Below are 14,565 nucleotides of genomic sequence, written 5' to 3' on the forward strand. Positions count from 1 at the left end.
GCCGGGCAGCGCGGGCTCCCTCGGGCGGCTGGCCTGCGGTGGGCGCCTCCCTGGCAGGCCCCGCACGGCCCGGGGCGCCGCATCCTGCTGCCCTGCGGTGCTGTCGCCCGGCCGCGAGCCACGACTGCGTGCCGGGAGAAATGGGCAACTCCCCCTGCCTCCTGCCACTTCCCTCCCGAACGCGTTGTTGTCCTGAGGTGATGGGGGCCCGCCTGGCCTCTCCTGCAGCCGCGGCGGGTTTGCCCCGGCTGCAGGGACAGGTTCTGCACTGAGGCTTGCGCCTGTGTGTGTCAGCCCCTGTGCTTGTCGCTGCAATTTGGGGCGCTCTCGTGCTGTTTGGGGCCGGGTGTTGCGGAAGACCGTGGTGGTGGGGTGGGTGTGGAAGCTTTACTATCCTCCCTGCCGGTGTTCTGTAATCGTTGGGTTTGCAATTTGTGATGATGGTGGAGATTAGGTAGGGAGCAGCCCACTTAAATGTATATCTTTGGAAGGCAGAACTAGAGGTCTTCATGCTCAAAGGGAAACTTTTGCTGCCTTGTCGCTACTTTCAAAGCCTTGTTTAAATTTTTTTTTTTAAAAGGGAAAAGGTGGGGAAACAACCAAAACTTGGGTGAGCGCACACTATGAAACAGGTTTGAGTCCCTTTTTGTGCTTGGCAACAGAGTAACCTGAGGCTGGGTCTCCTGGAGCGCTGGTCTAACCCCCAGTTTGTTGTGACGAACTGAACAGTGAGCAGTGGCCTGTGTGTTTATGCTGGGCGCGCTTTCTTTCCTGTTTGGGGAGGGGGACTGGGACCGGAACTGGGGGAAAAAACAGCACCAGGCTCCAGTAAATCTTTTTTCTACGCAACCACTGACTCAGTTGTATATATTAATTTAAGGATAGCTCTAGATGCCCATTTTTGTCTATTTAGCGACCTTTGAAAATTCTCAGTGGTGCGCAGTGCATCAACATACTAGTTTCAAGTATAGACTCTGCTGCCCCAGTCTGCCCTTTATCTTGTTTCTTAGTAACTCTGATGAAAACAGTAGCATGGCTTCCTGCTCCAGATGAAGTGGGGTTAAATTAAGTGGCTGATGCCCTCTGCAAAACCTACAGTTTTGCTCTTGTTTGTGTAAAGCTATTTTTGATTCATGGTCTGTAAGATTTTGTTTTGTTTTTGTTAAGGTTATAGAGAATGCAAACCACTGCCAGCTTTTTTTCCATATAAAAGTTTAAAGCTTTCTGTAAAACATTTAAAAAAATCTACTAACAATTCATTTTACCTAATCACTGTTATTCAGCTGGTTATTTTGGGATCTTTGTATGCAATTATCTCAGGATTCATATTTTTAAGATACTCTTTTTGACTTAAAGAATATTTTGGTAAAGTATCTGAGGTTGAAATTGGAGTTAGCCAGACCAGGAAAATGGAAAATGAGATTATGTAAATATTCTGGCTCTGGTTGGCAAGTAGGAGTTTTGCTGGTGGTATCTTCGTGGGTAGCTTATTTCTGAACATTGTATTTTACAGATTTTAGAGCAAATTGATTGGTACTGAGATTTAGAACAAAACCAGAACTTCCTCCTGAAAGAAAAAAAATGTCAAAGTTCACGTTTCTCTGGAAAACAGAATTCTTTCTTTTGTTATTTTTGTTTTTATGAGCACAGATCCATCAGCGGTTTGTTGGTAGAAACCAATGAGCCAAACCTACCTCATGAACTTCTTACACTTGGAACTTGTGCAGCTTTTTAGTTATGTATTTTAATTGATCTTTTTGTAATTTGAAGTAATTTTGTAAGTACTAGCAGCCTGATTTGCCAGCTGCTCTTTTCATCTTCATAACTGTATGACAGCATGTATGTTTTGTTAGATCTAACCCCTACTAATTCCTCCCCATTTTCTTTCCTTAGAATTCGTGCTGTTCTGAACACGTTACCATGATCATTTTCATAAAACTACCAGTTCATTTGAATTTTTGGTTCCTTTTTTGTTTGTTTTTCAAAGGAGACAGGATATTGCTATGTTTACCAGGCTGACCTCAAACTCTTGAGTTGAAGGTGTTCTGCTTCAGCTTCCCTAGTAGTTGAAACTACAGACTACCTGAGCTGCCTTTTATTTTATTTTATTTTATTTTATTCCAATCTTTCCTTTGGTTGTTGAAATCCAACTCATATAAGCGTAATGTATTTTTGTAGTACATACTTTGCTACATATATTTATTGATTTACTTCTCTCTGTGTGTGTGCATGTGGCGCACGTGTGTGTGTGTGTGTGTGTTGCGTGCGTGCGTGTGTGTGTGTCCATGTCCACCTGTACATGAAAGGACAACTTGCGGAGGCCTCTCTCCTTCCACCATGTGGATAGGGTAATAGAATTCAAGTTGTCAGGCTTTGTAGCAAGTGCCTTTACCCACTGAGCCATCTTACTGGCCCTGTAGTGCCTTTTATAATTTTCTCTTTTTTGGGTGCTATATTACCTCAGCAACTTTCTGAGGTAATTGAAGAAAACTTAGTAGTATTTCTTTTAAATGTTTTCAGGGCACCGGGACAGTGTTTTCCCTGTTGCTTCATGAAAAAGAATCAGAAGACCTGAATTCTTTGCCAGCATTGCTACCCATTAGCTCTGTGTAAAATTGATATGGCCTTTTTGAGTTTCCTTTTTCCCATCTAAAATCAGGGGATTTAGAAAGAATATTTTAACGTCTCTTTAAAAGAGTAAAAGGTCTCTGTAAAAGTTCTTTACTCCCCCCCCCTCAGTACTTCTGCTCCACCAGTCAAATCCATTTCCTTAACTCTGTATCACTCCTTTCCCACATCCCTTGGCATACTGGCAGAAGTCATCTCATTCTTGAAAGAGCCTCTTCCACCTCCCATCTGCCAAACCATTGTTACCTTACGTAAGCCTGCTTTAGTTTTTACTCGATCTGAATGGGGCCCTCACATAGTACTATTTACATTTTATGTCCATCTCTGCTTTGTTCATTTGACTTTTTCTTATGTTGAAAACTCCTCAAGCTGTAGCAAGCTGTAGTTTTCTTTATTCCAAACTTTTTTTAAAAAACTTCTTTAAATTTTTTTTATTTATTATTTTTATTTTATGTGTATACATGTATTGCCTGCGTATAGGTAAGTGGACCCGTGTTGTGCAGTGCCCACGGAGGTCAGAAGAGGCTGTCGGATCCCCTGGGACTGGAGTTACAGACAGTTGTTAGCTGCCATGTGGGTGCTGGGATTCAAACCCAGGTCTTCTGCAAGAACAACCAGTGTTCTTAACTGCTGACCCATCTCTCCAGCCCTGATTCCTAACTTTTTAAACCTTGAAGACTTTCTTGTTGCATAGTAAAATATTACTTCTCTCTCTCTCTTCCTCCCTCCTTCCCTCCCTCCCTCCCTCCCCTCCTTTCTTCCTTTCCTCCCTTCCTTCCTCCCTTCCTTCCTTCCTTCCTTCCTTCCTTCCTTTCTACCTTTTTGAGACAGGGTCTCCTTGTAGCCCCAGCTGGCCTGGAACTTACTATATTGACCAGACTGGTCTCGAACTCGGACATCTGCCTGCCATTGCCTCCCAAGTGCATAGTGCCTTTTTCTTAACACAAAGCATCTGCTTTTCATTTTTTTATTGCTATAGATTTAACATACCGAATCAATCTAAGGGAAGTATTGAAAGCTGGGAAAACATATTCTGCCCTGAAGGAAAGCATCCTTTAGCCAGTTTACCAAAGTATTAGAACATTTATTTTTATTTTTTTATTTTTTTTTTTATTTTATGTGTATGAGTGTATTGCCTGCATGTAAGTGAGTGCACCCATGTTGTGCAATGCTGCAGAGGTCAGAAGAGGGTTTCACATTCCCCTGGAACTGGAGTTAAGGACAATTTGTAGCCGCCATGTGAGTGCTGGGAATCAAACCCAGGTCCTCTGCAAGAGCAGTCAGTGCTCTTAACTGCTGAGCCATTTCTCCAGCCCCTAGAACATTTTTTAAATTGCTAAAGTACAAAGAGTGTAGTTACTCCATGGGCAGCTAACACCACCTGTTCCACACCCTCGCTTTGTAATACCAGTTGGGAAACTGGCTTGTCATATAGTCTCACATAAAGGAAGTAAGTTCTACAGGAAAGGGGTGACAAACTTGATTCAAATGGTGTTTTTAGGGGTTCAGGCCTACTTTTTTCTTCTGGGTTACTATGTTTAGAACAGTAATCTACTCTTGCAGGCAAGAGACTATCATTTCTCTCTCACCGTTCATTTCTCTAATTTAGTTAGAATGATTTCTGAGATGTTACATTTATATATATGGAGAAGTAATGTGTTCTCTTTATAGTCATTCATTCTAGGAACTATTTGGCACATACAGGATGCTCGCTGTTATGATGGATGCTGGATATAGCACAAAAGAAAGGAAAAGAACTATGACATCCCACTACCCTGCTATTGAGGATCATCCTTATAGAGCTGCACTTTAGAAGTCAGCTTATATTTATTTGTTTAATTATTTATTTTTAAATGCTTTATTTTAAATTATATGTATATGTGTGTATTTGTGTGTATCTGTGTACATGAGTGCAGGTGCCCATGGAGCCCAGAAATGTCAGATCCCCTTGGAGCTGGAGTTACAGCACTTATGAGCTGCCCAACTATGGCTGCTGAAGTAGGTCTTCTGGGAAGAGCAGTTTGTGCTCTTAACTACAGAGCCATCTCTCCAGCCCCAGCTTTTATTTATTTTTAAGTTTTTAGTTATTACTGTTATTTGTGTGTATGTGTTTGTGTATATGTGAGTGTGAGTGGAGGTGTGCCTGTGGAGATCAGAGGACAACCCTAATTATACCATGGGCTCTGGGATTTGAACTTAGGTCATCAGGCTTTTACACCAAGTGCTTTTGCTAGTTCAGCCATCTCACTGGCCTAGAAGTCAGCTTTTAAATAAAATGATGATATTTAAAATCCAGAGTGGCCTACAAGTAGTATGTGAACTGCCCTCTTGCCTCTTTGGGGCCTGCTTCTACTACTTTCTCCATTCTTCTACTCTGTCCACATAGTGTTCCTAATCTGTTCACTAATTGTTCTTCTTCCCTGTCAATTAGGTCTGTTTAGATGCCACCACCACACAGAGCCTTCCTTGACCACTATCACATTATGTTTTGTTTTCTTCATAGCTTTTATTTCTAGTTGCTTTGTGTGTGTGTGTGTGTGTGTGTGTGTGTGTGTGTGTGTGTATGTATGGACAGACAGACTCAGTTTCCTCAGTAGGGTGTAAACTCTAAAAGATAAGGGATCTTGTCTATCTTAAAAGATGGCTGTATCTCTTGTGTTTAGAACAGTTCCTGGTAGACAGACGGTAGAGCCTCAATATATGTTTGTTAAGGAATTAAATTAAATGGGTAAGTGTAACTGTAAAGATGTAGACTGTGCTATGGGATCTTTTATCAGGAACCTGACCTAATAGAAAGTAGCCCTTGGGGGAAGGCTTTTCTGTCAGCCTAAGCCTGACTAAATAATCTAGCTGAAGAAAAATTGTTTCTATCTTATGTAAAAGTCTGAAGTAAATGTTCCACATCAAAGTGATGTTCCAGGTTAGCAATCTGTTCAGGGCTGCATGATCACTCCAAGACCCATTTTCTGTTTTGGTACTCTTACAATCCTTGGGTGTCATCTCATGGTGGAAACCAGATCTCTGAAAGGCCTATCCACTCCTTACTCTTGGTGATGAAGACTGGTTAACAGTTTAGACATGTGCCTCAGGTGAAGGGGAGAGTAGATTTTGGTAGAAATCAACAAGCCCTAATACTGAAGAAGTGAGCTTTAAGTAGAGTCTTAGGATATGTTGATGTTAGGAAAAGAAAAAGCTAAGCGGGGAAATGAAGTTCAGTACAGAAAGGGCACATTCTGCATGAAGGAACTAGGGCAGGAGAAGGCAAGGCTCATTCCAGGAGACCCTGGTACAGTACTGCTAAGAAGTACTGCTTGGAAGAGAGAGTGCCTGGGGAAAAGAGTGAGTGAAACAAAACTGTAAGAGCAATCATGCGCCAGACCTTAAAAGATCTGCTAATACAAATTTGAGCTTTTGGGCTTTATCTCCATAGTTTTGAAGGGGGGTACAGATGTGCATTTTTAAAAAGCTTTAGTTAGAAAGTGAAGAATGAATTAAAGGTAAACATGGACAGGGTACTTGAGAGGACAATCTTGGGGAGACCATTTAGGTTGTTTAAGTAAGTAGTCCAGAATTGTACAGTATGGGTAGAGAAAACTGAATGGAATAGATATTTAGGTGTTCTGGTAAAATTCTTTGCCCTTTTTTTTTTGGAGACAAGGTCTCACTTATGTAGACCAGGCTGGCTTTGAATTCACAGAGATCTACCTGACTGCCTCCATAGCACTGAGATCAAAGTTGTATGCCACCATGCCTAGCTTCCTAAACTTTCTTGTTGTGTGTGTGTGTGTGTGTGTGTGTGTGTGTGTGTGTGTGTGTATGTGCACTTCTGTGTGTGTGGGGGGGGTAAGTGCCCCCTGTATGCCCACGTATAGGCCAGAGGTTGACATTTGGTGTCCTCCTTTGTTGCTGTCCACCTTATTTTTGAGATAATCTTCACTGAACCTTGCTAATTTGGCTAGACTGACTGGCCAGTGAGCTCTTGGGACCTGCCTGTCTCTGATCCCTAGCGCTGGTGTTCCAGATGTGTACCATTGCACCTGGCTTTTATGTGAGTGCTGGGGATCTGAACTCAGGTTGTCATGTGTGCAGAAAGCACTTTACCTACCAAGCCATCTTTCTAGCCCATCTTGTTTTACTTTTACAAAATGTATACTCTTGGGCCTTGGGGTGGCTCAGCAAGTATTTGCTGTCCATGCTTGATGATCCAAATTTGATCTCTGGAACCCATGTAAAGTTGGAAGGAGAGAACCAACTTCCCAGAGTTGTTATCTGACCTCCACATGTGCTCTATGGCACATGTCCGTTGTTCCCCCCCCCAATAAAATTTAAAGACCAGTAAAGCATGTACTCTTACCATTATAATGATAAGACTATATTTGGATGTATATACTGGAAAATATGTACATCCATGCACATGTCAGCCCAGGACAGATACTAGACGAAGAAATCAATGTATTACTAGTTTAGGTTATTTAGGTCACCAACTGTTAAATTGTATTAAAGAAGCAAAGATAACACTGAACAAAAGCAGCAAGAATTTATTATAGGTTATGTTGGGGCAAAGATAGATGTTACTGAGAATTAAGGGCAAAGCATTGAAAAATGATATCTTGGCTGTTGCACCTAACCATTCCATGCAGTGTTATAATATTTGAATTCTTTGTCGCAGGATCATCTACTTGTAGTGATTACAGTGTGGAGTGCCCTGCCAGGAGTGGAGAAACTGTTAAATAACTATTTTTGAAAGCCTTTCATTCTAGCAAGACTCAGTTCTCTTTTGAGCAGTAAATACAAATACCAATAGCCTCTGCCCCACGATGTAGTTCCTTTCCACAATGTTGGAGATGAAGCTGGGCTTCGGGTCTGTACCTGCATATTTCTACAACTTTTCAAAGTCCCGTGGATGATGACGGGGGAGACAAGCCATTCAGGAAACAGTCCTAGATCAAACAACAACAACAACAATTCCAATAGCCTTTTGCCTATTCATTCTAGTTTGGGATTAATGCAGGGAGCAACTTTGTCATTATATCACAATCTTTAAGTTCTTGGAAAGTGAATTTTGAAATGAAGAGATATTTTTCATTGCTGGATCCAAGACGTAAAATGTTTTTAGGAAGTTAAAAATAGCTTTTAATTTATTGGGAGCTAGTCTCATGTGAATTGAAAAGATTATAATTTAACAGCATTATATATAGTAAAATATCCACAGATACTCAGTTCCATATTTTTGTTTGAGAGGTCTTGCCTGGAAAAAGAATTGCTCCCCGTTTGAAAGGCAGGTCTGTAGAACAGAATCTGTGCCTAGAAATGGCTGTTTTTAGCTTCATTTCAGAGTGGAGTATAAATAACAGTGTTGCTTTTTCTAGGCCATTTTGATTCTGTTTTCTTCTCACCTTGTTAACTGAGGTCTGAATGAGCATCAGCCACCTGGAAGAGTCCTGCTGGCACAATATGTACCTGTGAGAATGGCCGGTAAAATTCTGGGTGGTTTTTCCCCTTTAGGTGGATTAGGTTTGTCTTTCCCTATGAGAATTATATACAAAATGCCCCTGAACATGGGTTTTATTGTAGTGTTGAGTGAATTCTTGAAGCCATTAGTGTTTGTTATTTTGTTATAGGGTAAAAAGTGAACAATAACATTACTCTCTCTCTCTCTCTCTCTCTCTATATATATATATATATAGAGAGAGAGAGAGAGAGAGAGAGAGAATTTTTTTTTTTTTGGTTTTTTTGAGACAGGGTCTCCCTGTAGCTCCAGCTGTCCTGGAACTCACTATGTAGACCAGGCTGGCCTTGAACTCACAGAGATCCGCCTGCCTCTGCCTCCCGAGTGCTGGGATTAAAGGCATGCGCCACCATGCCCGGGAAGTAAATAATATTTTTAAAGACTCTCTAGTTAAAAACATTTTACAATTTTTTGGCTAGGAGTGGTGGTGCATGCCTATAATTCCAACATTCAGGAGGTAGAGGGAGGAGGATCAAGAGTTCACGGTTATTTGGTTATATAGTGAGTTTGATGCCAGCCTGTACTTATGTAAGAACCTGTCTCAAAAAACCGAAATAACAAACAAGTGTTTTGTGATTTTTCAGTATTACTTTATGACATGATCTCATATATATATATATTTGTGTGTGTGTGTGTGTGTGTGTGTGTGCGCGCGCGTGCGTGAGAGAGAGAGAGAGAGAGAGAGAGAGAGAGAGAGAGAGAGAGCAAGAGAGAGAGAGAGCTTATAGCACAGGCTGGTCTCAAACTCACTGTGTAGCCAAGGCTAACTTTAAACTCCTGATCCTTCTGCCTCTCCACCTCTCAAGTGCTGGAATTCTAGGTGTGTACTACTACCGGGTCATGACCCTCTATTCTTCATAATTGCTGCCAACTGAATTTTATATTCAAATTCTTCCACAAAATATTTTTAGTTACATAAAGATTGTGCTCCATAGTTTTGGATGGATTGTTGAATTTATAGTTCAAGGATATGGAAAACAAATTTGGAAGGTTCATTTCCTTTTTCCAATTTGGCTCAATTTTATATAACAAATAATTCTTTGTTCATACTTTAATAGGCAAATATTTTTAAAGGAGCTATTTGGTTTCAGATTTTTCTTTTACTATATTTGGTATTACATCAGTGATGTAGGTAGAATAGGTTGCTTTGTATATGCACAACCTCATAGTTATAGTGAATTGTCCTTAGCTTTTAATTTGTGCTTTTCTTTTTTTCCTCTTCAAGGTTCGTATAAATTTTGGAAACTCTTGCTTAAAGTAAATCCAAACCATATTTGAGAAATTGAAGGTTGAGGATATGTTTCTTCTTTGTAGCTGACTACAGTACAACTAGTTTTTAGTAGTAATCAGGCACAAAAAATGTACATATTTGCTACCCCTTCCCCTTTTCTTTTTTGGTGGTGCCAAGGATCAAATCCAGGGCTTTGTGCATTCAAGGCAAGTACTCTCTCTCTGACCTCAGTCCTGGCCCCTACACATTGCTTTTTGATGTTCTGTAACATCTATCCTTTCTCATGTTTCCTTCCTTTTTGTGTGTTTATTTTCTTATGACTTGTAAAATTATAGTATGTGGGTTAGAGTGGAGACTTCTCCCATATCTTTAGGACGACAGAGATAAAAGAGGACATTTAAAGAAAAAAAAACCAAAGACAAGCATTTGAAAATCCTATGGTTTATATATGAGTGGTTGTGAGTTGCGGTAGATAATGTAGTTGGTAGGCAGGCGTCAAGACTTTCTTGCAGCAACATTGTGTTTATGTTACATTAACAGAATCTGGTAGGGTCTGGGTGATAGAAGTGAAAAAGAAAACAGATGATACCTGTCCGCATGGAATTTATACTGTGGCTGGGAATGTAGCACTAAATAATTTCTAATTTTAAGGGTAGACCAAGGTGCTGTTAAGAATTCCTAGTGGGAGGGATGATTGTGGGGAGTGTGGACGGGGTTGGGGTGGGGGAGAGAGAGAGAGAGAAGAGAGGTTTGTGTTTTGTGTTAGGAAACCATATTCCTGGAGTTAAGCATAATGGAGTAGCCTTGCAAGAACTAAAGAGCAAGAGCAATCCAGGTGTGATGGCACATGCCTGTGATTGATCGATTTCTCTCTCTCTCTCTCTCTCTCTCTCTCTCTCTCTCTCTGTGGGGGCGATGGCTAGAGGTCGATGTCAAGTGTGTTCTACAGTTACTTGCTCCCATTTTTTTTTTCTGCTCAGGGTTAAAAAGTTCACATAATGGCACTTTAAGGTCACTTCAGTCAGAGTCACATCATTGCAGTCCCCCATATTTTTTGAGACAAGTGTCTCTCACTCAACCTAGGGTTCACTGGTTCAGCCAGATTTGCTGACCAGCAAACTCTCGAGATCCTCCTGTCTTACCTACTTCACCAGTGCTGGGATTATAGATGCACATGGCTACCTGAACTTTTTATGTGGGTGCTGGGGATCTAAACTCAGGTCCTCATGCTTGTGTGGCAAGCACTTGATCCATTGAGCCATCTCCCTAACCCCTTGGTGAAGATCTTTATCCCTCTACCCTAGGGTACTGAGGATTGAATCCAGTGCTTTGTACATAGTAAGCAACACATGCTAAGCAAACACTAAATATACTCTTCTACTGAGCTGTATCCCCAGCTACCACCACCCCCTACCCCTCCTTCCCTCCTTCCCCCCTTCCCTTGCTCCCTCGCTCCCTCGCTCCCTCCCTTCCTCCCTTCCTTCTTTCTCTTTTGTAGTTTTTGAAACAGGATTACCTAGACTGGTCTTGAACTCACTGTAGTCCAGGCAGACCTTCAACCTGAGATCCTCCTACCTCTCTACCTTTTGAGTAGCTGTGATTACAGGCTTACACCAGGCCTGGCTTAATGATTTTTAATTTTGTACTTAAAGTAATATAAAACTTCTGGGGGAAAGGGAGGAGGGATGGTTAACAGGAGGCTGGAGATACGGTTAAGCCATTAAGAGTGGATACTGCTCTTGCAGACCACCTGAGTTTGGTTCTCAGAACTCACATTAGTCAGCTCACCACAACCTGTAACTCCAGTTCCAGGGGATCTAACACCTCTGGACTGCAACAAGGGCTGCACTTGTGTGCACATACCTCTACACAGACAGACATACACACAATTAAAAAATAAAACAAATTTTTTTTTCACAAAAAAAAGGAGAACAGTTATCTAGTTTGCTGTTTAAAAGCAAAGCAAAAGTTCAAGGTTATCCTCAGCTACATAACAAACTCTAGGACAGTTGGTATACACAAGACCCTGTCTCAAAAACGAAACAAAAGGGGCTGGAGAGATGGCTCAGTGGTTACGAGCACTGGCTGCTTTTCCAGAGGACCAAGGTTTGATTCCCACGTGGCAGCTAACAGGTGTCTGTAACTCCAGTTCCAAGGGATCCAATGCCCTCTTCTGACCTCTGTGGGCCTTGCATGCACAGGTGCACCTATATACATGCAGGTAAAACACTCACACACATAAAATAAAAATGAAACTTAAAACCCCCCAACAACCACCATGAATTCAACAACAAATGAAAGCAAAGATCTGAGTAAATGTAAGACAATTAATTGGAGGCTATTAGTAATTTGAACTAGAATGGTGCCACCAAAGGTAGAGAAAAATGGCTGATGAGCTATTCATAGAAGATAGAATTGATAAGTTATGTAGTGTAGACATGGAAGAACAGGGAGAGGAATGAGTTGAGATAGTGTATGTCAGGAACTACTGGTTTGCCCATTAAACAGCTTAATTGTCAGAACAGCTTCCTGAAATGGGTATTGCTGTTACCTTTATATAGATGAGGAAGCTAAGGCTATTGCCTCTCTGATTTTTGGTTTGAGTCAGTAGGGGTATGGTGCCATCTCATAACTGAGATAGAAAACTGGGAGTGGAGTGGAAGTTCATAAGTTTAATTGCAGGCATGCTGAATTTGAGGTACCTGTAATGTAACCAAGTTGCAGTATCAAGTGAGCATTTGGATAGGATTTATAGATGAGGGGCAGAAAGGAGGAGGAGGAGGAGGAGGGAAAGGGGGGTGTCTGGATTAGAGACAGAAATTTGAGAGAGTGTTTTGCATATGACTAATCCTGGGTTATAATTACTGAAAAGAGGGAAAGTGTGGAGGTAGAGGGTTTAATATAGAGCCTCAAGGCCTCTGAAGGGCAAATTGTTGAGAAGAGAACAGATAAATATGAAGTGCTGTGTGTTCTGTGTTAAATGTTTGGACTTTATTATGAAAAAAGTACCTTTGAGATTAGTCGTTTGGTTAACTGAACTTGAAGTATCTGTGGGATAGTCAGGACAGCTGGGCTGTTTTTACTTCCTCTCCCCATCTTTTTTCTTTTCATTTTTTCTCCTCCTCCTCTTCCTCCCCCTCCTCCTTCCCCTCCCCCTCCTCCCCCTCCTCCTTCCCCTCTGCCTCCTCCTTCTTCCCCCTCCCTCCCTCCCTCCCTCCCTCCATTCTCATTTCTCTTTCTTTCTGACTGGATCTCACTGTGTACTCCAGAATGACTTCTTCCTGCCTCAGCCTTCTAAATTCTGGGTTTACAGGCATGTGCAACAGTGTCCAGCCTCTTCCCATATTTTTCTTTTTCAAAAACTATTACATTTATTTATTATATGTGTATATGTGTGTGTTTGGGTGCGCATGCTATGGAGAATGTGTGGAGGTCAGAAGACAGCTTGTGTGAGTAAGTTCTCTCCTACCTTCTCATGCTTCTTGGGGGTTAAATTTAAGCCACTGGGCTTGGCAACAAGTGCCTTTACCCACTGAGCCATCTTGCCACCTGATCCCAGGGTATTTTTTCCAAGATTAACTTTACTTTAAGAAAGTTTCCTTCTTCAGAAGATACTCTCTTGCCTTATTATCAACCTGGTTAGTTTCTTTTGGTCAACATATCCATCTTTTTCAAATGTAGGAGACAGAGCTGAACACTATTTTATGTTTGACTTGTCTAGAGTTGTTAGCCTTCACTTTGGTACATTTTCGACACTATCTCTGTGAATGTTGGTTAAGGCTGAATTAGCTTTTAGTTGGGCTTGGTGGCACACGCCTTTGATCCCAGTTCTGGAGAGACAGAGGCAGGTGGCTCTCTATGAGATAGAGGCCAGTCTCATCTACATGAGTTCCAGGCCAGCTGGGGCTAAAGGGAGACCCTGACTCAAAACGAAGACTGAATTAGCTTTTGAGAGGAGGGAAACATTAGTACAGCTTTTGTCAGCTGAAAGTGATTTCATATATGCTGTTGGTAGCTTTGCAACTCTAATCCTTGTGGTCTAATTTTTCTTTCTTTCCATGTAGGTATGGCATCACAGCTGCAGGTGTTTTCCCCCCCATCAGTGTCGTCGAGTGCCTTCTGCAGTGCGAAGAAACTGAAAATAGAGCCCTCTGGCTGGGATGTTTCAGGACAGAGCAGCAACGACAAATATTATACCCACAGCAAAACCCTCCCAGCCACACAAGGGCAAGCCAGCTCCTCACACCAAGTTGCAAATTTCAGTATTCCTGCTTACGACCAGGGTCTCCTCCTCCCAGCACCTGCAGTAGAGCATATTGTTGTAACAGCTGCTGATAGCTCAGGCAGTGCTGCTACGTCAACCTTCCAAAGCAGCCAGACCCTGACTCACAGGAGCAACGTTTCTTTGCTTGAGCCATATCAAAAATGTGGATTGAAAAGAAAAAGTGAGGAAGTTGACAGCAACGGTAGCGTGCAGATCATAGAAGAACATCCCCCTCTCATGCTGCAAAACAGAACTGTGGTGGGTGCTGCTGCCACGACCACCACTGTGACCACGAAGAGTAGCAGTTCTAGTGGAGAAGGGGATTACCAACTCGTCCAGCATGAGATCCTTTGCTCTATGACCAACAGCTATGAAGTCTTGGAGTTTCTAGGCCGAGGAACATTTGGACAGGTGGCAAAGTGCTGGAAGCGGAGTACCAAGGAAATTGTGGCTATTAAAATCTTGAAGAACCACCCCTCCTATGCCAGACAAGGACAGATTGAAGTGAGCATCCTTTCCCGCCTAAGCAGTGAAAATGCTGATGAGTATAATTTTGTCCGTTCCTACGAGTGCTTTCAGCACAAGAATCATACCTGCCTTGTGTTTGAGATGTTGGAGCAGAACTTGTATGATTTTCTAAAGCAGAACAAGTTTAGCCCACTGCCACTCAAGTACATCAGACCGATCTTGCAGCAGGTGGCCACAGCTTTGATGAAGCTTAAGAGTCTTGGTCTGATTCATGCTGACCTTAAACCTGAAAATATAATGCTGGTTGATCCAGTTCGCCAACCCTACCGAGTGAAGGTCATTGACTTTGGTTCTGCTAGTCACGTTTCCAAAGCTGTGTGTTCAACCTACCTACAGTCACGCTACTACAGGCAAGTACAAAATTCTGAAACGTGCTAGGCTAGAGATATGTCCTTGTATTTATAT

At 42.0% G+C, this 14,565-nt stretch overlaps 1 protein-coding gene and 1 non-coding gene across 8 annotated transcripts in view; one reads left to right on the forward strand and one right to left on the reverse strand.

Annotated features, from left to right (window-relative positions):
* Nucleotides 1-14,565, forward strand: part of Hipk1 (homeodomain interacting protein kinase 1) — a 73,209-nt gene that overhangs the window by 3,897 nt on the left and 54,747 nt on the right. For 3 of the 7 annotated variants that reach the window (XM_029563989.1, XM_008833991.3, XM_029563991.1), the window contains exon 2: nucleotides 13,433-14,510. In XM_029563989.1, the coding sequence (XP_029419849.1) occupies nucleotides 13,435-14,510 (1,076 nt within the window). In that variant the 5' untranslated portion in view covers nucleotides 13,433-13,434. Of the gene's footprint in view, nucleotides 1-179; nucleotides 198-266; nucleotides 284-8,096; nucleotides 8,104-13,432; nucleotides 14,511-14,565 lie in introns of those variants that run through there. The other 4 variants (XM_017798422.1, XM_029563993.1, XM_029563992.1 and 1 more) reach the window with 3 other exon arrangements.
* On the reverse strand, nucleotides 10,340-10,409 carry LOC115070561. Its single transcript, XR_003849718.1, has one exon. It is a non-coding gene; the product is annotated as a small nucleolar RNA SNORD36 (small nucleolar RNA).

Source organism: Nannospalax galili, unplaced genomic scaffold (genome assembly GCF_000622305.1).
Source record: "Nannospalax galili isolate Female #2095 unplaced genomic scaffold, S.galili_v1.0 scaffold475, whole genome shotgun sequence".
In the NCBI taxonomy this organism is placed as follows: Eukaryota; Metazoa; Chordata; class Mammalia; order Rodentia; family Spalacidae; genus Nannospalax; species Nannospalax galili.